At 42.5% G+C, this 24711-nt stretch overlaps 1 protein-coding gene across 2 annotated transcripts in view; it reads left to right on the top strand.

Annotated features, from left to right (window-relative positions):
• LOC122791001 (hamartin-like) overlaps nucleotides 1-24711 on the top strand; it is a 1885581-nt gene that overhangs the window by 660528 nt on the left and 1200342 nt on the right. For both annotated transcript variants that reach the window (XM_044058745.1, XM_044058744.1), the window contains exon 7: nucleotides 9805-9914. In XM_044058745.1, the coding sequence (XP_043914680.1) occupies nucleotides 9805-9914 (110 nt within the window). The remainder of the gene's footprint in view (nucleotides 1-9804; nucleotides 9915-24711) is intronic.

Here is a 24711-nt window from a genome sequence, read left to right as displayed (position 1 = left end):
CAAGCAGTCTCCAAGAATTACCTGCTCAGGAGGGATTCCCTTCTTTCGACACTTCTCCGGAGTACCCAGCTGAGGAAGTCCCTCGGAACAAGACATGTAAAAGAAGGCATGTTGACTCCCCCATTGGAGTCTTTAACTGAAGATACTGACTTCGATGAGGGGAAGGATCCCACTGTTCCCCACCTGAAGACGTCTCCTTTAGGGACATATTGGAGATCCTAAAGCAGAAAGGTGGGTGTTCTGCCCAACCTCCTTCCTTGGAGTTAGTTCTCTTGGAGGTGTTCAGAATGGGCCCATCTACGTCTTTGGTAAACCCCCCCCTACCCGGGCGGATGCCTTGGTGGATTTAGTGTCTCGCCCAGCATGGAAGGAACCTGACACCATCGAGCCCGTACCCTAATGACCCAGTCAGTTTCTGGTATCCCACACAGACGGAAAACACTGGAGTAAGGGTCCCGTAGTTGATGCTGTTGTGGTGGCAGCAGGCATCAAGAAAGAGTTGGTAGAAGAAACTGCCAATGTCCATCTGCCTAACAAGAAGTCCTAGAGCACTGGACAGGATTGGGAAGTGTGTCGGTGTCTCAAACACCTTTGCGCTGAGGTCATTGAACAGCCTGGCTCATTTTACTCAGCTGCAGAGAGTTCTGATCAAAGAGCGCTCAGCCTCTCTCAGTTCATGCCTGAGGAGGAATTTAAGAAAATTTCTCCTGAGCTGACCACTCTTTCATCCTTTGCCAATTCGTCAATGAGGTTAATCTCCCATACCACGGAAGGCACCTCTTGAGCAGCTAGTTCTGACTTTCCCTAAGGAGGCATACCTGGATGAGGCTATGTAATTTTGCAGAGCCCTTTAAGGTGTCATTTGTCAATGCCCCCTTACGATGGCTCCTCCCTTTTTGGGCCATCAGTTTGAGACAGACTTACCCACAGCGAAAAGGAAGGGAAGACCCTTCCTGCTGTTGGAATCAAATGTTCTACCCCCAAGAGGTCCTTCTCCAGGAACCAATGTGGAGGTAAGAAAATGTGGTCTTGCAAATCCCAGGGGCCTTTCCAGGACCCATGCAGGGAACCTTCCTCTATATGCAGAGGGGGTCCACAGAACCAAGGCTTTAGGGAACCCCCTCCCGATAAGCCCTACCAGCACTCCAAAAGCACTACCTGACTGTCCATCTCTGGAGGAAGTCAGGGTCAGAATAGCTTTGCACCCAAAAGCCTGGACCCAGTTGACTCAAAACTGTTTGGTACTTGGAATGGAATAGGCACTGGATATTATGCTCTTTTCTCTTCTTCCTCTGAATTTCAAAAGCCTTCCTGATGTGCCACCCAGTCAAAGGGAACAGGAAGCACAAGAAATCCAACAGCTTTTGTGAAAAAGTAATCCAAGAGGTCCTAACCAAACAGAGAGGATTCGGGAACCTACTCCTGCTTCTTTTTGGTGCAGAAAGACAGGGGACCTAAAACCCATTGTTGGTCTAAGCAAATTGAATGAATATGTGAAGAGGTCGAGGTTCTGAATGGTTACAGTTCAGTCCATTCTGCCACTGTTGCACAAGGATGACTGGTTGTCCTCGATAGATCTCAAGGATGCGTACTACCACGTCAGAATAAGACAGGCGTTCTAGGAGATATCTGCACTTCTGGCTGGGAGCCAGTCATTACCAATGTAAAGCACTGCCCTTTGGGCTCACCACAGCCTCCCGGCATTCACCAAATGCATGGCGGTGTAGCTGCTCATTTGAGGTTCAGGGAATTCTAGGTGTTTCCATATTTAGATGATTGGCTCCTGACAACTCCCACTAGGCATCGACTAATCCATGCCAGGGGCTACTTAATCCAGTTATCACACTCCCTGGGCATTACCGTAAACATGAGCAAATCCAACCTGACTCCGGTACAGAACCTAGAATTCATTAGGTATGCAGCTCAACAGAAGAAATCAGATAGCTTCTCTTCCTTCTCACAGAATAACCACTTTGAGAAATCGGGTGTTTCCATATTTAGATGATTGGCTCCTGACCACTCCCACTAGGCATCGACTAATCCATGCCAGGGACTACTTAATCCAGTTATCACACTCCCTGGGCATTACCATAAACATGAGCAAATCCAACCTGTCTCCACCGCTGTCCCTTTATATTAGGTTGACTTCCATTTGCAGCTGTCATCTCAGTTGATTGATACAATCAGACAATGTCATTCTAGGCAGACCGTTATTGAACAACCCCCCTATAGCCACCATGACCATTCCCATTTCGGGTGGGGGGCATTAAAATGGGAAGATGGTCCAAGGCAAGTGGTCCCCTACTGAGACCAGGTTGCATGTCAGTGTCCTAGAGATGAGAGCAGTCTTCCTAACATTGCAAGCCTATCAGAACGTTCTTCCCTTGGGGAGTATTGCAGTACACCCCGACAACATGTCTGTTGTCTGGTACTTCAGCAAACAAGAAGGAAGCCGTTCTTACCCCTTGTGCAGGGAAGCCATGAAGGTGTGGGAATGGGTGATATCTTCAGACCACCTTCTAGTTGCAGTGCATATACTGGGGAAAACCAACAATCTGGCAGATAGACTCGGCAGGTCGCTACTGGCTCCGCACGAGTGGTCCTTCAATCAATCAGTGGTGTACATGATCTTCAGCAGTTGGGGTCAACCTTGCTGTGACCTATTTGCCTGACCCCTCAACAACAAATGCATTAAGTTTTTTGCTCTGATCCCTCCCCTGGGGGATTCTCCGAGGGATGCATTAGTCCATGATTGGCCCCCAGGTCTCCTGTATACTTACCCCCGTCTTCTGCTCATTCCGAATTTTCTACAGAAGGCAAGCAGGTTGAAGTGCTCAGTCATCCTCATTGTCCCCTTCTGGTCTTGTGAGGTGTGGTTCTCCTTCTGTGGTCTCACCTGAAGTATCCTCCTTGGATTCTGGAGCCAACTCAGGACCTCCTTTCCCATCTGTCAGGGATACAGCATCCAAACCTTTCGAACCCTCAAATTGACCACTTGTTTTTTTCCCTTCCAACCCTAGTGAGACAGTCCAGGCTTAAGTCTCTGGTCCATAAAAATTCTTCTAACCTTGCAAAAAGCTTCCACTAAAAATGTTTACACTAGTAAGTGGAAGAGATTTGTTATTTGGGCCATGAGCAAAGACAGTGATCCTTTCTCAGCGCCAGTTTCTGATGTTTTGTTATTTCCTAGCACCCTATTTGACAAAGGTGCTGACTTCTCGACTATCAAACTACTATTAGCTGGTATTTCCAGCTTTCATACTGCAAGTCAGTCCCGTTCTCTGTTCACTTTTAGACTATGCAAATCCTTCATGAAATGTGTTTTCTTATTAAGGCCTTCAATTAAGGACCCATCTCCCCCTAGGGACCTCACTGTTGTGTTGCAGGCTTTGACCCAGGGACCTTTCAAACCAGCGGCTAGTTCCAACATGAAGTTTCTGTCATGGAAGACAGTTCTCCTGGTGGCTATAACTTTTGCTAAGTGGATTTCTGAACTACAAGCCTTATCCTCTAAACCTCCTCACATAATTTTTCTAAATACAGTGTGTCCTTACATACCAGTCCGTCTTTTATGCTCAAAGTAGCTACCGAGAACAATATTGATCAATACATCCAATTACCAGTGTTCTTTCACAGTTTCTCTAATAAAGGGGACTATGTTCTCCATTTTGAAGATGTTCATTGTTTTTACCTGCACTTGACCAAGCAATGCAGGAAGTCTAATCAGCTTTTGCGTAGCTTTCTCCTCTAATAGGCTTGGACAAGCGGTATTTAAAATTACCTTGGCGAAATGGATATCTGACTGCATCTCGCACACTTGCTCATCCAAGGGATTGGAATTATCTAATCCTCCTAGAACACATTCCACTAGAGCTATGACTACTTATTCGACCTTCTATTGTAGAGCTTACATTGATGACATTTGTGCAGCAGCATCTTGGTCTAACAATCATACCCTTGTAGTATCACACTACAGGTTGGATGTCGTATCCAGGAGCAGGGCCTTCTTTGGTTCAATGGTGCTCTACCATATCCTTCCACGAGGGCTGCTCAGGATTTATGTATCTGAGGACTCGGACCCTATTGTGAGGAGGAATGAAGAAGACAACATCAGATTAAAAGTTTATGTCTTACCATTGGCATCTGTGTTGTCTTCCTTCACTCCTCCTCACTTTCCCACCCAGCCATCCCCCTGCCATTTTCTTCTAGAGGACTCTGGATGAAGAAGGACTCGTGTCTTATGTGTGAGCCTCTTCTGCCGTTCCTTTCATGTGTGGGTGTTGAATGTTTGGAATCGGCAAACTCGATCTGAGGTACTTGGGTGGATGCGGCACGTTATGAGTAGGAGGGGGAGCTTGAGAGTCTGATCCAAATCTGTAGAATATGGCCAAGTCAGATCCAAAACTCTGTTGTGAGGAGGAATGAAGGAAGACAACACAAATGCCAAGTTGTGGTTAGGCATAACCTTTTATTGTAGCATGTAAAGAAAGCCATAAGAAAAATATATTTTCTTTACTTACAGTTAACTTTCTCCCCTCTCTTCCCCTCCCCAAAGCATTTTTCCAGTCATTAATGACATGAAGTAGAGTATATACTTATAGCCTCACAAGTCCAACAAATTCTGAAAAAGTCCAAGATTTCCGTTCTGTCATATTTCACAAATGCAATTATTGCACTGTAATCCTACATTGTTTCTGGTTTTATTGCTGTTCATCTCCATCTCCCAGATCCTGTCTGCGCTTTATTTCCAACATACCCTCAATTATTCTAGTCAGCTCTCATGCTCCATTCCCTGTCTCCCAACATCTTCCATTGAAACCGTGGAAAAGGTTTCAAAGGTAGGGTATCTCTGTGGCCTTTATTACCAGAATAAAAAAAATCAGAATTTTCTTCTGTTTCACAACTCTATTTTTGTTGGACAATTTTTTGTATTTTCTTCTTAGCAAGTACTTCATCAAAAACTGATTTTATTCCTCCAGGGATGAACACTTTAAAGATAGCTGGATACAGCAGTTTGAATCTCACACCTGCATTTCGACATTCTGTGAATAGTGGAATGAATTTACTTCTCTCATGCCTGGTGTACGAATACTCTATTCTCTACACTCTGGTGTCTTCCACTTTTAGTATTTTGTCAATCTGCCACAGTTTTGTCAGAATCAAGTCCTTCTGCTGGTAGGATTGAATCTGTACTATTAAAGGTCTAAGTTGCTTTCTCATAGCCAGGTTTGGAGCAATTAATGCAGTCTGTTTTTTCCAGCTTCACTAGTATAACTGAAAATTTCAGGTTTTCCTATGTGCTCTGTCCTCTAATTCTGTTATTTTTGAAACATCTCTTCCTGAGCAGTCTCATATTCAGCCAGCCTTGTTGTCATTTCAGCCTCTGATTCTTGCAGCTTTATCACCTCATCTGAATATCTGTTTAAAGCTTCTTCCATTTTTCCACCCTTTGTTGTTTGTGTTGATATACTCCATCAGTGTTTTGTTTGTTTTAACTAGGTCTGTTTGCAGTTGTCTTGTATCTTCCTGTAAATTACTAGAAATCCTGTCCAGAGGTTGTATTGCATTTTGCTGAACAGCTGCAGAACTTTCCCCAGTCAATGTTTTCTTTACTTTTTCTGGCTGATTTTTTCCAGGTGCCCAGTATTTATTTTTTCCTGGCATCCAGGCAGTACGCTTACTAGCCAGTTACTGAAATTTACCCATAAACACAAATGTCTACTGGCCTTATCTGTTGAATTCCAGTTTTCACACTGGGAGAGGTAGAGTCAGGCATTTTTCTCAATGTGCCACCATCTAGGAAGCCCAAGGTATCAAATATTGGAATTGCCCACTGTTGAGTATGACATTTGGCTCTTTCTCTGGTCAGGTTCTTGCCCTATGATGTTTCAGGGCCTTCTTGGTGGAATGTAAGAAGTATTTCATGACAAAAAGTGCTTCTTCCTAGCATATAGTGGATGTAAAAAGTTTACACACCCCTGTTAAAATGCCAGGTTTTTATGATATAGAAAAATGAGACCACAATAAATCATTTCAAAACTTTTCCCTCCTTTAATGAGACCTATAATCTGTACAATTCAGTTGAAAAACAAACAAATCTGTTAGGGGAAAAATATAAGAAATAAAAAAAAGTTCAATAAGCTGGTTGCATAAGTATGCACACCCCTAAGTAATACTTTGTTGAAGAACCTTTTGATTTAATTACACCATTCAGTCTTCTTGGGTAGGAGTCTATCAGCATGGCACATCTTGACTTGGCAATAATTGCCCACTCTTCCTTGCAAAAGCACTCCAAATCTGTCAGATTGCGAGGGCATCTCTTGTGCACAGCCCTCTTCAGGTCACCCCACAGAATTTTTATTGGATTTAGGTCTGGGCTCTGGCTGGACCATTCCAAAACTTAATTTTCTTCTGGTGAAACCATTCTTTTGTTGATTTGGATGTATGCTTGGGGTCATTGTCATTTTGAAAGGTGAAATTTCTGTTCATCTTCAGCTTTCTAGCAGATGCCTGAAAGTTTTGGGGCCAAACTGGTATTTGGAACTGTCCATAATTCCCTGCACCTTGACTAAAGCCCCATTTCCCGCTGAAGAAAACAACCCCAAAGCATGATACTTTCACCACCATGCTTCACTGTGGGGATGGTGTTATTTTGGTGATGCAAAGTGTTGTTTTTGCGCCAAACATACCTTTTGGAATTGTTGCCAAAAAGTTCAACGTTGGTCTCATCAGACCATAACACATTTTCCCACATGCTTTTGGGAGACGTGATGTATTATTTTGCAAATTTTAGCCGGGCTTGGTGTTTTTGTGTGTAAGAAAAGGCTTCCGTCTTGCAACCCTACCCCATAGCCCAGACATATGGAGAATATGGGAATGTAGTACAGAACCAGTACTTTCCTGCAGCTCCTTCAGTTTTGCTGTAGGTCTCTTGGCAGCCTCCATGACCAGTTTTCGTCTTGTCTTTTCATCAGTTTTGGAGGGACGTCCAGTTCTTTGCAATGTCACTGTTGTCCCATATTTTCTCCACTTTTTGATGATTGTCTTCACTGTGTTCCATGGTTATCCAATGCTGTGGAAGTTTTTTTGTACCCTTCTCCTGATTGATACCTTACAACAGTGAGATCCCTTTGATGCTTTGTAAGTGCTCTGCGAACCATGGCTTTGCTGTAGCAGGCAACTGAGTAAATGTCAGGAAAATCCTACTAGGACAGCTGAACTTTATTAGGGGTTAATCAGAGTCTCTTTATTTGATGGCAGGTGTGTACCCAAGAATACTGAATGCTGTAATTAAATCAAAAGGTGCTTCAACAAAGTTATAGTCTAAGGGTGTGCACACTTATGCAACCAGTTTATTGTACGTTTTTTATTTTTTTATTTTTCCCCGTAACAGATTTGTTTGCTTTTCAATTGAATTGAACAAGTTATAGGTCACATTAAAGGTGGGAAAAGTTTTGAAATTATTTATTGTGGTCTCATGTTTTTATATCACAAAAACTTGGCGTGTTAACAGGGGTGTGTACACTTTTTATATCCACTGTATATGCTGTGCAGTGGAGATTCTGTATTCTGGCAAAACAGTACCTTATACCTCATCTGCTGATTTGTCTGCAGGTGATTTTGGTCTGGCTCAGGTGTGACTTTGATTTGATCACCTGTTATTCCACAGCCAAGGTGCATTTGTCAGCTATATTTGCCCATCATGATCTTGTGGAGGGTAAGACTGTGGCCCACATCAACTGATCAGGTGGTTCCTTAAAGGTGTTCTGTCCCTCTTTCCATCATGGAAGAACCCCACCCCTAGTTACTTGAATTCCATAACTGACAGGCTTACCTGTTCTGTTTGATCCTTGAGATTCATTAGCATTATAGTTTACATCTGTGAAGCCTTATTTTCTTGTGACAATCTCTTACAGTGGTACATTATCTGAGCTGCAGATCTTTGTGTTGAAAATGTATGTGGTCTTCCAGGTGGGTCTTCCAGGTGTTTTGTGTCTGCCATAAGATCAGCTGTTATCTCTCAAAAGTAGTTTTTGAATTGTCTGAGTCATTTCACTCATATTTCTGGTTTCTTGTTGACATGGGAAGAACCTCTGATGCTGTTAACATTGTATACCTTCAGTCAGGATATGTCTGAAACAGATATAGTAGTTAGGAGGTCAGAAGAGCTGCTTGTCTCATTTGCTGTGGGGAGAAAAAGGTTGCTGTCTGACCCTTGGAAAATGTAGCAGTCATATACCACTCTGCTGGAAGTTGACTGATTCTGGTGTTGCTTTAAGAATGCTTGCATTGCAGGTATGTACAGCAGCCATCTGGGTCTTGGTTCACAGCTTCAGATGGCTTTATTGTGTCAGCTACAGCTCTAGGAGTTGGACTTTTGTAGTGAAAGATTCAGCCTTCTGATGTTTATGGCCGTCATCTGGCTTCTTTCACCCGTTTGGGCTTGCTACCATTGACTCGTCTCACTCATGGATGCAGTGGAGGAGATCATGGATGTTAGGTTTAACAGATCTGTTAATGCTTCAGTTGATTTCCTGAGGAAGAGTCTCCTTGGCGAGTCCAAAATACACCCTTCTTGTTGCACCTCTGGGGGATTACAGATGTTAGATTTAACTGATCTGTTAATATGTCAGTTGATCTCTGAAGGAGATCTGCTTTGGGGAGTTCAGTATAGCTTCTGCTTTTATTGTTTTCTTAAAGGTCAGCATACTTAAATATTTGTTATAAACAGTATCCATGTCAAGATTTAGTCCTGCCCCCCAACAAATGTGCTTGCGTAGTGGTTGGGGGCAGTTTGACGGACTCTTAGGCTAGGCTCTGTCTCTTTGCATGGTGCGTGGTCTTTCTGCCCTGTGTCTGTGTAGGCTACACTCTCACAAGCATAGAGATTTTAGAGAAAAAGCCACATTGCTTGGAAGAGTTTTTCAGCACAGTCACCAGTTATAGACAGTGTTGCCTTGTTGATCACATTAATGTTTCTGTTTCCATTTGCATACGTCTTGTGGACCTCCACTACAGGATGGGATGTTTAAGGTACTGCACAGTGAATATTCTAGCTTGGCTGAGTATTTCTTGTATTTTTACTAAATGGTCTGTTTGTGTGACCGTTTTATCCTTTGGTTTGAATATTTTCACTTTTTGTATATTAATGTTTTTGCTTTTAATCCGTGGTGGTGGTGCTGCGGTAGCGTTGTCGCCTCACAGTAAGAGGCTGTCCGGTTCAACTCTCAGTTAAAGTGTCTTCTGCGTGGAGACATGCGTGAATGGGCGTACCTTCGTTGAAGGTTGTGCGTCAGGCCTGGCAAGCCGGTACGTAAAAATCAACTGCCAATCATTAGCGGACCGGAGTTCCACTGTGGCGACCCCTAACCGGGAAAAGCCGAAAGACGCAAAAAATGTTTTTGCTTTTAGTTTCTTACCACAGTTCCTGCATACTTCTTGTTAACACGGTGGGGTTTGTTTTCCAGAAAAAAATTACTGCGTGTTTCTATTGTGATTAGGGTTTTTATTTACAGTATTGCTGTTTAAGGTCTTCCAGAAACCATTTGAAACTGTGTAGGCAGACCATATGAGTGCCAAGTTTAATTTCCATTGCACTTAGTAGGTAAGTATTTTTTGTAGAGTTCTACAAGAATTTATTTTTATTTTCACACATTTAGCAGAGTGCCATTGACAAATTATTGTGTTTTGAAAGACTTGCTGTGTGTTTTTGCTGCTTTGTTGTAATTAGGGTTTAGTATTATATGCTTTCTCTACAAAAATGCATATTGTTCTTAGAGGCTATTCATTTGTTTCTTAAAACAGGTGGAAAAGAAACTCCATCAGGAACTCCAGCCACCTCCCCTCCACCCAGCAGTTCTGATGAATATGAGCACATATCCATGCCACATACCGTTACCACTCCTTCTAAGAAGGTAAGGCTGTAGTTAACTTATTAACATCTTGTATGAGTTCATGAAAGGGTAAGATGAAACGCAAGTTGCCACACCAATTTAAAGCTGCATTTATTTTCTTTCTAAGACTATAACAGAAGTGTGTTTTGGAAAGTATCTGTTTACATGCAGCTCACAGGAGTCTTGGATCACCCACAGATTAAGTCCTGTAGAAATTCAGACTTTTGGTTCAAGGATAGATGGCAAAAGCTACCCTACAAAAAGCAGATCTGACCAAAATAAGTCACGGACAGTAGAACGCTGTTACCCCACCCATATACCTGCATTCCCTACTTTGATTCCTTTGGTTGGTTATTATATTACTCTCATTCAGTTCTGCCATGTGATATTAGGTCACACATTATACTGCCTAAACTACTGTTTTTTGTTGATAATTTGGGACAACATAATCAAAATGTTGTTTCTTTGATATTGATACTGATGTTCAGGTTCTAGGTCTTGTGGTTTATATATGCTGTTAATGTAAATTTTGTATGGCTATAGTCATCCAAGTAATCTGCCTGACATTTTGTACTTTGGGTAGGACTAGCCCGAAATGGCTTTGTTAGAGTTGAATTGAATTTATGAAATTGTACTTTGATGTTTTATTTTGTGAGTTTTGTGTAGACTGTAGAATTGTTTTACTACAGGACTGACTAAATTATTTAATGTCACTGATGAAGAAAGTGACTAATTTTTATAAAGCATTTTAAAATGTGTGTGTGTGTGTGTGTGTGTGTGTATATACATATATATATATATATATATATATATATATATATATATGGATCGCTATCATATGATAGAAACCTCATTTGACTGAGACCAAAAGGAATGAAACCCATAATACAGAATTTCAAAATACTAAGTTTTAAACTGGAGTACATAAAACCACTGTGATGCCCCTTAACTATATATACCAACTCCAGGATCGCACTACAGTGGGGAAAAGGGCATAGTAGTGGCAGCATGTAGACTACTGTAAGGTAAGTGAAGGATATATACGCTTTTCCCCACTGTGGTGCGATCTTGGAGTTAGTATAATATAGTTAGGGGAGGTGTGGGGGACTTTAGCCCCCCCACCTAGTCTGGTTTTATGTGGTCCAGTTCACAATTTAGTATGTTGAAATTCAGTATTATGGGATTCAGTCAAGTGACTTTTCAGTCTTTTGAAATTTCAGTCTTATGGTTTCAGTCAAATGCGTTTCAGTCAATTGAGGTTTCTGTCATATGATAGGGTTCCATATATGTGTGTGTGTAGACATATGTATATACACACATATGTATACGTATGTATGTATATATAGATGTGTATGTATGTGTGTATATGTATATATACATATATATCTATATCTATATATATATATATATATATATATATATATATATATATGTATATACACACACACACACACACACACACACACACACACACACACACACACACACACACACACACACACACACACACACACACACACACACACACACACACACACACACACATTCATTCATACATACATATGTATGTTTGTATTGGCGACATTCTTTTAATCTAATTCAGTATAGTTAAAAACAGTTATTTGGTCTGCAGTTCAGATATTCATTTCCTCTCTCAATTTCTTTTTTCACTGACCTGCACTCCCATCATTCGCTAATGTTAGTTATCAGCCACATGAAGAAAACATGTCTAGACTTCGAACCACCCAGTTCTTTTTTTGCTACTTGGCAACTGTTTCCTCAGTCCACTTACTGGTTTCTTCAGGACCCTCTGGGAATGCTGCTTTATCCCCACTAATGGACCCACGGGTTAGACTCAGCCTGTTTGGCTGGTCCATTATCTATGTGGGCTTGGGAGAACCACTTTCTTTGGGTCAGAGAGTTTCTCCACGGAGTTGTTCTTGGTGTAGGCAGGATAAGAGACCTGGTTCTTGGCCTAAACAACATCCTGCTAAATGGTGTTCTTGTAGGGATGCGTCTAGAAAAGAGAACGAAAAGATTAAACACAATTGTTTTGATGGTACTTGTTCTGGAAAGAAACATTAATTACTTGCTGAGGGTCTGTTGCAGGTATTGAACCCTGAGGAACAGCAGGCACATTTGTTTTCCCATACAGGCCCTGTAGATATCCTTACATTCACTGCTGCAGTATTCTTAACAGATGGGATTCCCTGCCATGGAAGCCCAAACGTCCGGCCAGTCCACCAAACACTACTTGTTGCTTTTAAAAGGTATGACGAACATCACCAAAATGCTCCTTGCGTAGCATATGGCATAAAGGTGATGTTCAAGCCTGCCATAATCAGAACTTCTTTGTCACCAGTCTGAACGTATCTTTTTACCATCGGTCTGTCTGCCTGTATACATTTTTTGCAAATTGAATGCGTTTTCGTTCTCCATTGACTACCTACACTTGTTTGCTGGGATTGACTTTATAATCTCAAAATACTGAAATATCGAATTTCAGTATCTCGAGACTATAAAGCCTAAAAATCAAAAACCCAAAACTTTAAAACCGCGAACTTTCAAACCATGAACGTAACACAAACAAAACACTACACCACACAAACACAAATATACCTCCCTGCCAGCACTACAAAAAAAAAAACAAACCAACACACACAAACAGAACAAAACTAACACACACACAAACAATCTTGCTAAAAGCAGGAGGGAAGCCCCCCTGCACCCCCCACACCTCCCTACTTGTATATACTAATTCCGAGGTTGCACTAAACACACAAACACATAAAACTCACCACTACACACCCTCACACACTAAAATTCTTACCCAATACCCTTACAAAAACACCACTTACCTCAAACCCCAGCTAAATCCACACCGCACGTCATGTATGCGAACACATAATGGTGAATGCAAAATTTCCGCATTCGCTATTATGCAGATCCGTGTAACTGCACTTTCGACTTTATAGTTTCAAAATACTGAAATTTGACATTTCAGTATTTCAAGATTATAAAGTGTAACCGTTTGCTGACTTCTATTGCAGTTGCAGATAAGTGCCCCATTGGGGATTTTGTTTTTTCTTACCTTTTTTGTGCTCCTTGAGGTTAATCTCATCAAAGAAGGATAAATGCTAAAGTGGGATTCCTCATAAAGACTGCCATGATAACTGTCTTTTTTTTGTCTAGAAGCTTCTCATGACCATACGTCTTGTTCTGTTTGTCAGATGATCATTCCAAAAACCCTTTGCAGTAGAATTTCTTCCCTTTCTTTGTATCTTAATAACCAGCATCGTTACCTTCTTGCCAAAGATGGAATCTCCTGCCCTGAGGGTTAGCCTTTAGGGAAGAAGAAGAAGGTGAAGAAGGTGCAAACGGACTGCTGTCCAGCCTCTGCCAGGTGTTTCTCTCGAGGTCGTTACAAACCCAGAGGCACTCCAGGCTGTGTTTTTGGAGTTCTCTGCTGTGACCATTACAGAGGCAGGTGAGGGTCCGGCTGACAGCAAGTCTGAAGAGGCTTTACAGGCATCCGTCTTGGACGTTCAAGGGAACCATGGCTGAATTTTTCCAAAGGGCCAAGGGAGTTCCTCCGTTTTTGGTTGGGGAAGAAGTTCCTACTATGGTTTTCGACTGCTGTCCTGCGTCTGAGCCTTCTCAGCTTTCTGGAGGGGATGTTCCCTTAAAGAAGAAACAAAAAATTAAATACATTTCTTCTGCTGCTAGGGATCCACATAGTGATTTGCAGGCCTTCACTCTGGGGCTATTTGCTCTTTATTGTCCTTAAAACAGTGGTGCACAAAGTCCAGCCTGTGGGTCAAATCCGTCCCTTGACGCAACGCCACGCCATCGGGCCAGAGAGAGTAACCAAAAATTTAAAAAAAAGCAAAAAATGCTATGCCTTACTCAAGTCACGCAAACTTTCCAGCACATGCTTACTTACCTAATTGACACCTCTAATTTTAGCCACGGAAGTAACTATTCTTTGTTGCTTATAACTTGAGGTCTGTAAACAGTAGTAACTTTCTGCAAGAGTTTGTAATAAGTCATGGCTGCAAGCCAGAATAAAGTTAAATGCAAAGTTGATGTAGAAAACAGGCAATTTCATAACTGCTGTCTTAAGTAAAAATGCCAGTCATCTGTACCTATTAACCCATAATGACTTGCTATGTTTTGAGGTGGCCTGCAGATGCTTTAAGAATTCATGTAGTGGCCCTCCCCACAAAATGGTTGTGCACAACTGCCTTAAAGCCTTCTCCAAGGGTTTTGGTTCCTGCTCCTCCTTGGTCCTTTACTCCCCTTAAAAGGCCTAGAGGACAGGATTCTTCTGAGGAGTTTGATTTATATAATGAATCCCTGACTTATTCTACTCAAATTCCTTTTCCTTTAGATTGTGGATCAGAGGAGGAGGAATCGATTAGTCCAGATGTTCCTTTTGAGGAAATTTCATTTGGGGACACGCTCTAGGATGATGTATTTTTTAAGTGGGATTGTGCTTAGGTCTCTGAGATCCATGAGAGGGTACTTTGAGTTCTGCAGTTGGATCCCCCCCCAAAACCTGCGGATACTCCTCCTATGTTGGCTGCTTTGCTGGATGCTTTATTCCAATGCCTCCCATTCACCAGATTCTCTGCCTCCTGCTCCCAAGAAGCCTGACAGGTTTTATAAGGTGCCTGAGGATTTTTCTTATGTAACTGTCCTGCTGCTGATCCCCACTGTCGTGTCTGTAGCCTCTGATAAGCTACCTCAGTTGCTTCCTATGCCCAAGTTACTGCCTTCTGACAAGGATAGCAGAACTGTGGAAAGTTTGGGTAAGAATGTTTACACTTCTGCTACCATAATTTTAGGACCATTAATTATCAGACCCATATATCTAGATATGTGTTGGGTGTTCTTTCTCAGGCTTGTCTACTTATTTCTGATTTTCCAGACTCGGAGTATAAAACTTCTGTCTTTCCTTGCTAGGGACTTCCTCTCAAGTCATTTGGCATTCTGTTAAAGCTGATGCCTCTTCTAGGGCTGCTGTTTTTTGTTCAGTGATGAGGAGGTATTCTTGGCTTAGGCTTCAACCTCTACCTGATGACATTAAAACTAAGTTGATAGATGCTCCTCTGGATTCTAAACTTTTGTTTGGGAAAGCTGCTGCTGGTTTGTTTAAGTCCCTTCAGGATAAGGGTAAGGCCTTATAGTAGCTTAAACATGTGTTTGTCCTATGCCTTAATTTCAGAGAAATTACCCTGCTAAGCCTGCCTTTGTTCATAGGCAATCCTGCCCTTCTACTGAACGTAGAAAGAGTGGAAAACGGACTCCTCTTACTACGGCTTCTCAGTTTTCATGGACTCCGAAGCTTTTCCTTCCAGACAACTAGGTGCTGTATGGCTCTCCTTCTCTTCCCAGCCACATCCCTCTTTCTCTTCACTTTCTCTTCCTATTTGGCTTCATATCACTCAGGATTCTTGAGTTCTGTTGATTATTCATCAGGGGTACTTCATGGTTTGGAAATCCCATCCTCCTTTTATGGACATTCCTCAGCCTTCTCAGGAACAACTTCCCTTTTTCCCCAGAGGTTCTTCAAAATCTTTGGACTTGGTACTGTTCAAGAGGTAAGCAAAATAAAGCACTGGAAAAGACTGCAAGGATCCGTCTCTCTTGCAGTGTTTTTCAGTGCTTTATTTTGCTTACACTTGACTTATTCTTTGGAGCATCTGGATTTATGACCATTTCACTGTTTTTTACTATTCAAGAGGTGCCTGTGTCCCAAAGGGGGGAAAAGGTTCTACTCTGGACTGTTTCTAGTGCCCTGAAAAGAGGGCACTTGGAGACCTATTCTAGACCTCTCTCATCTAAACACTTTTCTAAAAGTACCTTCCTTTCGGATGCTGTCCCTTCAGATTCTGTTTCCTGTCTTGCTCCCTCAGACATATAGGGTGTCTCTGGATCTCAAGGATGCTTATCTGTATATTCAAATCCAATCATTCAATCATTTGGCTCCCTAAATGTGCAGGGGGGGTGTGATCACCTCATCACCAGAAGGAGCGCATCAATGTCAAAGAGATGAGAGCTCTTCTGCTGGTTGTTCAGGCCTTTCATCCCCTTTTCTGTCAAGGTGCTTGCAGACAATACCACAGTGATGTGATGCATCGACAAACAGGGAAGAACAAAATGTTATTTTCTTTGCTGGTTGACACGTCTGGTATGGAATCTTGCTGTCTAGTATCAAGTGATTCTTCAGGCAGTTTATATCCCTTCGGGTCAGAACATTATGGCAGACACTCTGAGCAGGTTCTTCACTCAATCCCACGAATGGATGCTTCACGGAGATGTGTTTCTGGACCTTGTTCACCAGTGGGGTACTCCTCAAGTAGATCTTTTTGCCTCCCTTCTGAACAGACAAGCTCCTCTGTTTTGTGCCAGAGTGTAGAAGGTAGACACCCTCTCATTTTCTTGGAAGGGGGTGTTTCTTTTCCCTCCCCTTCCTCTCATTCCAAAAGTCCTGTTCAAGATTCAACAGGATAATCCCAAAATCTTGTTGGTGACTCCCTTTTGTTGACGACAGCACTGGTTCCCTCTGCTTCTGCATCTAGCTAAGGGCAGTCATCACAAGTTACCCACAGGGTGGATCTATTTACACAAGACAAGGGACCTCTTATGCATCCCAAGCTGTCCACACTTCAACTGACACTGTGGGCGATAGAATTTTTATTCCTCACAGACACCTTTTTTCTGAGGACGTGCTGCAAGTGCTGCAGGAGGCCAGGAAACCTACTACTAGGAAATCCTACTTGTCTGAATGGAAGAGGTTTTCTGTTTGGTGTCTGTCTCGTAACCTGGACCCACTTACTGTGGATGTTCCTTGGGTTCTCTCTTGTTTGTGTGAGTTGCTCAATGCTGGTTTGGCCTATTCTTCTGTTAAGGCCCACTTATCAGCTTTGTCTGCTTGTCTGCCTTTTTCTCCTCCTTTAGCTTCTAGGTTTGAGGTTAAACAATTTCTTAAAGGCGTCCTTAATATTAGACATCCCAGGAAGCCTGTTCCTCCTCCCTGGGATCTTAAGTTTGTTTTGGGAGGGTGGCCTAATGGTTAAGGTGTTTGCCTTACAACAAGGTGCAAAGTTTGAGTCTCACAAGGGGTAATTGGCTAGGCTTAAAATGTTTTGCAAGGGCAGTTAGCTTAGTAGTAATCTGTGAACCTATGGAGAAGTTGACTCAGGCTCCTTAAGTTTCCTTGCTACATTCTTCCTGGAAGACTGTTAGCTCTTACGTCTGCCAGATGGGTGTCTGAGCTACAACCCCTTATGACTTGTCCTCCTTTTTTGGTCTTTCATGAGGCCAGGGTGTCCTTGCGCACTAACCCATCTTTTGCGCCTCAAGTGGTTAATGAGCTATCATTGAATCAGTCTATTAATCTGTCTGCTTTTTCCCCTGTCCGCAATCTGATAGTGAGAGGGTGCTGCATACTTTGGATGTGCATAGGCAACTTAGGGTTTATTTGGCTAAGACTAAGGCTATTAGAAAATCTGATATTTGTTTCTTTTCATCCTATATCTTTTGGGACTTGCTGTATCCAAGCAAACTATTTCTTCTGGGATTTCTAAGGCTATTTCCTTTGGTTACAATTTTCATGGCAAGAGCTTTCTTTCTTCAGTTAAGGCTCATTGTAGTAGAACTGTGGCTTCTTTGGGTGCTTTTTTTCAAGGAATTCTATTCTTGAGGCAGCTACCTGGAGTTCTGTGCTAGAGGATGAGACCCGCCTTTAACAAGGCTTACAGAGGTGCTTAAAAATGTATTATTTATATCGGGTCTACACTAAAAACAGACAGAGTGACCAGTAATGGCTTTGTGTTTCAACTCCTGTTTCTGCCTGCTGTCTGCTAAAGTACACACAGTATTTTGGTTACAACTGCTTCCCTTACACATAGGATATTGCTTTACTTGGATGGTATTTCTAGAGCTAGGGGTGGTTTTGCTAGTGCCATTCTGCATTGCTTTTTAGGGGGCTCTTTTGCACCTTCCCTCTCCCAAGTTTCCACTTGAGCTTTGGCACTCTCCCGTTTGTTAAGAATACTGCAGCAGTGAATGTAATGAAATAATGTAATGAAATAGTACAGTTGTGTAAAATCATAACATAAAGGTAGATGTCCTTACCTTCACTGCTGCAGTATTCGTTCCCTCCCTCCATCCCCCTTGTCTTTTGCCTACATGGATGTACAGGTCATCTCTTGGGTTTCTTGGACTGTGTTCCTACTGGGGCATTTGGTTCTGATTATGGTAGGCCTGAACATCACCTTTATGACCTACTCTATGTTAGGAGCATTTGGGTGACATTCAGCATACCTTTTAAAACTAACAATGTAGTCTTTGGTAGACTGGCCGGACATTTGGGCTTCCACTGCAGGGAATCCCATATGGTAATGAATACTGCAGCAGTGAAGGCAAAGGACATCTACTGTTATGGTAAGATTTTACACAGCTGTACTTTCTGAGGGATGGGGCTTCAGATGATTTTATTTTTGATACAAACAGGGCTTCTTCTCCTGTCCGTGACCATGATTCTGTCAGTTATTCTTCAGTTTCTTTTTATGAAGAGTTTTTTCTTGACAGAAACTGTAGCTAGAATGAGTCAGTTGTTTTAGTAGGAACAGGTGAATCTTTTTGTTAAAAAATACTATGATGTGCTTTAAGTGAATGTCCTACGTCTCCCTTAATCCTCTTATTATGGCAGCCTTGTGGGATACTTTTGATTTTGTCTGCAATAACTCTTGATATTCAGTCTTCAGTCCCTGAAAAGGCACACAGACTTTAAAGAGTTCCTCATTGTAGTAAATATTTATGTTCTCATCTAATGTCAGATCCAGCAGCTATTTCTGTTTCTTCTCCTGCTGCTGATGTAGTGGATTTTGATTGGGTCGCCAATTGTAACTTGTGTTTCAGACATGGGTGCTAAGAAATTCACCTCAATAGCAAAGCATGAAAGGAGATTCTTGTCAACCATATCAAGAATTAAGCTACAACTGGAGATCAAATCATAATTGGTTGTAGTGCATGGAGATTTACCTGAGCCATGTCCTACAAATTAGTGAAAAGTAAGATTAAAATAAGTAAATAAATAAAAATATGATTTGTTGTGCCGACTTTGAAAGCCAGTAAAGAAATGGGAAAGTGGTTGATGTCCTTACATATCCTCTGTCTAAGGGAAGCAGTTGTAACCAAAATACTGTGTGTACTTTAGCAGACAGCAGGCAGAAACAGAAGTTGAAACACAAAGCCATTTCATGCCCTTCTGCTTTTATTTACTGGTCAGCTCTGTCTGTTTTTAGTGTAGGCCCGATATAAATTATACATTTTTAAGCACCTCTGTAAGCCTTGTTAAGGTCAGGTCTCATGCTCTAGCACCACTGAACTGAGCCAGGATGTAATATGGCCATTTTATGAGTTAATCATGGAGCTTTGTGCACTACAAAAATGTAGCTGATGCCAACACATCTCTTTCTGATAAAGATGATATGGCATTTGACAGATTTGGTAAGACTTTTTTTCATCCACTTTGGCTTTCAGACTCGTATGTTAACCTACATGCTGGCCTGTGTAGACAGTTTGCGAATTTCTCTTCTTGTCTGCTTTCAGAAAGTAGGTCTTTTTTTGCATTCTGTTGTTTCTATCCTCTCTCACGTTTTTGAACAATTTTTGAAGAAGTGTGTATGACTATGCTCTTTCCTTTAGTAGAGTTGCTACTACTGCATAAGGCAGTTTACCTGGCTACACTACAAGCAGTCTTTGGAGAAGATTGTGTGACGTTTTAAATTTGTGTTTAGATAATGGCATTTTGTTTGGTCCAGGTGTTACCAGGTGCTCAACCAGTTTGATGAAAGGGATACATTTAATTCAAGGGGTTACTAACACTTTCTCATCTTCCTTTTCTAAATCCTAATTTTTTTCTTCAAAACAGAGCAGACATAGAGATGGTCAGTAGAGATGTAGTAAACCTCCAGACACTGGACCCAACCCAGTTTGGTTTCGTCAAGGGCAGATCATGCCTACTCAACCTGGTGGACTTCAGTGGATGAGGGCAAAATAGTTCAGATTGCCTACCTTGACCTGGCCAAAGCATTTGACACAATACCCCATCGGGCATTGTTGACAAACTCAAGAGGTTAGGTACAAACCCATATGTCACCCGGTGGATAGCCAACTGGCTCACAGGAGCAAGGAAGTTAGAATTGGGGAGTCCACCTCTACAAGGCCAGTCACAAGTGGAGTCCCTCGGGGAGCAGTCCTTGGACCTCTCCTTTTTGGCATTTACTTCTCAGAAGTCAAAGCCAATGTCAGTGGTCTCTGGCTGACTAAATTTGCAGATGATTGCAAATTAGAAATTGTCATTGAATCTCACACTGACACAAATGTTCTCCAGGAGAGGCTGACGCAGACAAATAACTAGTGTCAGAGCCATGGATTAAAACTAAATGCCAAGAAATGCATAATACTATGCTTTGGGAAGTCATCCATCCCTGGTAACTATCATATTGACAACACACCCCTTAGAGTTGACCCGGTAGTCAGAGACTTGGGGACACAGATAGTAATCTAGCCTTTGATTATCACGGGTCTACAGTGGTGAGGAAATCATTCTGTGTTGCACAACTTATAAACAAAGGTATGGCATCTAGGACCAAGGGAAGTCATTGTTCTACTGTAGTCGGCATTCATCAGACCTATCAATGAGTACAATGCACCCTTTGGTATGTACCTAACCAGGCATATCCAACAACTGGAATGTCCACAGAGGTTCCTCACTAAAAGAATACAGGGTGCAAGCAATATGTCCTATGCACACCCCCTCAAGGCCCTATCCCTGTAGTCTGACTCCTACAAGCTTTTAAGGGGGGAATCTATTCCTGGCATACAGGGCATTGTCAGACCTCACTCTGGTGGACCTCCTGCATATCCACAAAACAAACAGAACCAGAATTACCCATTCTAAAGACTTAAACCTTGCCTGCGATATAAATGGGACCTGTTGAGAGATAGGTATGTATCCGAGACTACCCCGTCTATGGAACAGGCTCCCCACCACTGTGAAGCAGAGTTCCTCCCTAGCCCAATTCATGTTCATCTTAGACAATTGGATGGGAAACCGGAATGACACCTATGTCTCTAATGCAAACAGGTAACCTGTAAGCGGTTCATCTCCCAGGTCCATGCTTAGACTTCTTAACACCTATGAGCAGCTTTGTCAGTCTTCTCCGTGCAGTATTCTAAACAGAAAGGGTAGAAACGGTCTGGAAAGAAGCAGGGAGCCTTTCAAAAGAAAGAACAAATCCCTACTTCTGAATGACTGTGCCAGCTCCCCCCACCCCCTAGCTCTGCTTCATTAACTGCTGTGGTAAATATGTACAGCCCACAATTTAATGTGTTTTAAGCACATGCTCCAAAGTCTTGTGAAGCATTTTGCAGCTGTCTGACCTAACAGTGTCATATGAGTGATTCTGAAGTGTCCTTGCATACAGTTGTAAAACAAGATTTATGGGGCCAACAGTATCCCATATGCACTTATTGTAACAGATACATGCCTTCACACACTTTATTACATATTGTCCATCATGACTCTTTGGCTGTTTGCTGCCTGTTGTCTCTCCATGCTCATAACTGTGGCTCTCAAGCTGGGTGGGGGGTGGGGGGTGGGTGGTAAGATGTAACCTTGCAAGGAGTGACCGCCCTGGAGTTCCTGCAGTAAGTGGTAATGTGCACAGGCAGTGCTTGTCACTCAGTGATGTATGCTGACTAAGTTGGGTCTGCCACTGTCAACAAACAGTTTGATGCATTTCAATAATTATCCCTGCAGTGTTTCTTTATGCCAGTTCTGTGGAACCTGATCTGCACATTGACCAGTGGCCAGAAGCATATTACCAGTGGTTTTGTACCTATCTGGCTTAACATGCTGTTATAGAAATAGTGGGCCATCTTTGACATTCATATTTTAACGATGCAGTCAAACATTTCCAGTGCTGGGGTTTGCTCTTTGGTTAAAGCATTAGGAAGGTCATAAAGTAAGGGCAGGGTCATTGTGGTGGTATTGAGCTCCTTGAAAACTGCAGCGTCTTCAGGGGCATAGGTAAGCCAATGAGTGCCCAAAGCACCGTCATAGCTGCCTGAAGGATGACCCCTTTTAGAACATCTGTCAATCTGAGGAGTGAAATGGCTGTTGGGTGGAGGGTTAATGGTCCTCAGGAATGGGGGTAAAAAGCACTTGGGGGAAGGGGCAGAGTAGTTTGTTTATCATGACAGGTTCACAGAAGGAAAGTTGTTGCGTGCTACTGTGGCTTTGCATTTTGAAGACTACCTTTCTGTTGAGTTAACCTCTGTCAAACCATGTATAATTGTCAGTCTCTTCGTGCTGATACTTAGTGAAACTTTCAGTGGTATAATCATGACTGTAGCATAAAATTTTTCAACACTGACATCTGCTTGGTTGTAGTATGTCTCCCCTGCAGTTGGTGGTTCAAGCACACTAGTACAGTTGGTTAGTAATCAACTAGAACCACTCAGACTATACTTCACGGTTGTCTTATTTGCCTTACTCGCAAGTTTCTTTTTGATACCTTAGGTGGGAAAAGACATCTGGTGGTCAGTGTGCTCATTTATTGCACTTTGGCATGTTAACTGAGTGGATTAGGGCTGCAGCTTCAAGCAGCTTTTGATATTAATTTTCTAGTGCTGTAAACCTGTAAGTAATATTTTCCTGACTGAGTCAGTGAATTGCCCAGTGGTCTCACTGTGCTAGTTGAAAATGGACACTCGAGTGCAATGAATGCTGACAACTGAAATCATTTGCATGCATGAGAGCACCAGTAGTAATGACAGCCTTGTGCCCTGTGCACCTTGTACATTGAATTATTACTATTGTGCAGCAGTACGATACAATGCAGAGGAAGGATTGTCGCTGCTAGTAATGGCGGCCACATGCCCTGTGCACCTTGTACATTGAATATTAGTATTCTGCGGCAGTATGATACTGTGCAGAGGAAGGATGGTCGCTGCTAGTAATGACGGCCACGTGCCCTGTGCACCTTGTACATTGAATATTAGTATTCTGTGGCAGTATGATACTGCGCAGAGGAAGGATGGTCGCTGCTAGTAATGACGGCCACATGCCCTGTGCACCTTGTACATTGAATATTAGTGTTGTGCAGCAGTACATTACTGTGCAGAGGAAGGATGGTCGCTGCTTTCTATTGTGCAGCAGTACAATACTGTGCAGAGGAAGGATGGTCACTGCTTTCTATTGTGCAACAGTATGATACTGTGCAGAGGAAGGATGGTCACTGCTTTCTGTTGTGCAGCAGACAATACTGTGCAGAAGAAGGATGGTCACTGCTTTCTGTTGTGCAGCAGTACGATACTGTGCAGAAGAAGGATGGTCGCTGCTTTCTATTGTGTAGCTGTACGATACTGTGCAGAGGAAGGATGGTCGCTGCTTTCTGTTGTGCAGCAGTACAATACCGTGCAGAGGAAGGATGGTCGCTGCTTTCTATTGTGCAGCAGTACGTTACTGTGCAGAGGAAGGATGGTCACTGCTTTCTATTGTGCAGCAGTACGATAATGTGCAGAGGAAGGATGGTCGCTGCTTTCTATTGTGCAGCAGTACGATACTGTGCAGAGGAAGGATGGTCACTGCTTTCTATTGTGCAGCAGTACGATACTGTGCAGAGGAAGGATGGTCGCTGCTTTCTACTGTGCAGCAGTACGATACTGTGCAGAGGAAGTATGGTCATTTCTTTCAATTGTGCAGCAGTACGATACTGTGCAGAGGAAGAATGGTCACTGCTTTCTGTTGTGCAGCAGACGATACTGTGCAGAAGAAGGATGGTCACTGCTTTCTGTTGTGCAGCAGTACGATACTGTGCAGAAGAAGGATGGTCGCTGCTTTCTATTGTGCAGCTGTACGATACTGTGCAGAGGAAGGATGGTTGCTGCTTTCTATTGTGCAACAGTACGTTACTGTGCAGAGGAAGGATGGTCGCTGCTTTCTGTTGTGCAGCAGTACGATACTGTGCAAAGGAAGGATGGCCACTGCTTTCTGTTGTGCAGCAGTACGATACTGTGCAGAGGAAGGATGGTCGCTGCTTTCTATTGTGCAGCAGTACGATACTGTGCAGAAGATGGATGGTCGCTGCTTTCTATTGTGCAGCAGTACAATACTGTGCAGAGGAAGGATGGTCACTACTTTGCAAAGAAGTCAAGCAGGTAAGCATGTCTTAGCAAGGCAAGGGATTTTCATCTGTATAGTTATGAAAACAGCTGCCTGTTTTATTTTATTTGTATTTGTTGACTAGGATAGAACACTGATCTCCGTAGACGTTTTAAGACTCAGCAAGTACTGTGTCTGGTTAAGTGTCTTGCTCAGAGTTGCACAGTTCAGCATATGGAAGCTGAGAGACTCAAGCCCTGTACCACATATCCTTGAGCCTTTGTGCCAACTGCCAGCATTTTATTGATGATTGCATACATAAAATGCTTGTCTACTTTTGTAGATGTAGTGAACCATTCTTTATACACACCCACACCCACAGCCACACACTGTAATGATGGAGTGAAATTTTCTAGTGCTGTAGTCTGCTCTGAGGGAATAACATTAGGGAAGTCAGAATGTAAGGCTGGGCCTTTTTAGGGCACATGGCCATTATCGTTTTTGCTGTTCTGTCATGCGTATAAGTGTTTTGCTTCATACCACTACCTAGACTACAGTGGCATGGATGTTGTTGAGAGTTGACCGCTAATGACATCACTGCCCAGTCTTCCGTATCATCAAGTAACAAAACATGCA

This window comes from Protopterus annectens, chromosome 16.part0 (assembly GCF_019279795.1).
Source record: "Protopterus annectens isolate FY-2018-M chromosome 16.part0, PAN1.0, whole genome shotgun sequence".
Classification (NCBI taxonomy): domain Eukaryota; kingdom Metazoa; phylum Chordata; order Ceratodontiformes; family Protopteridae; genus Protopterus; species Protopterus annectens.
Note: the sequence above shows the minus strand (reverse complement) of the source record. Positions and strands in the feature narration are given on the sequence as shown.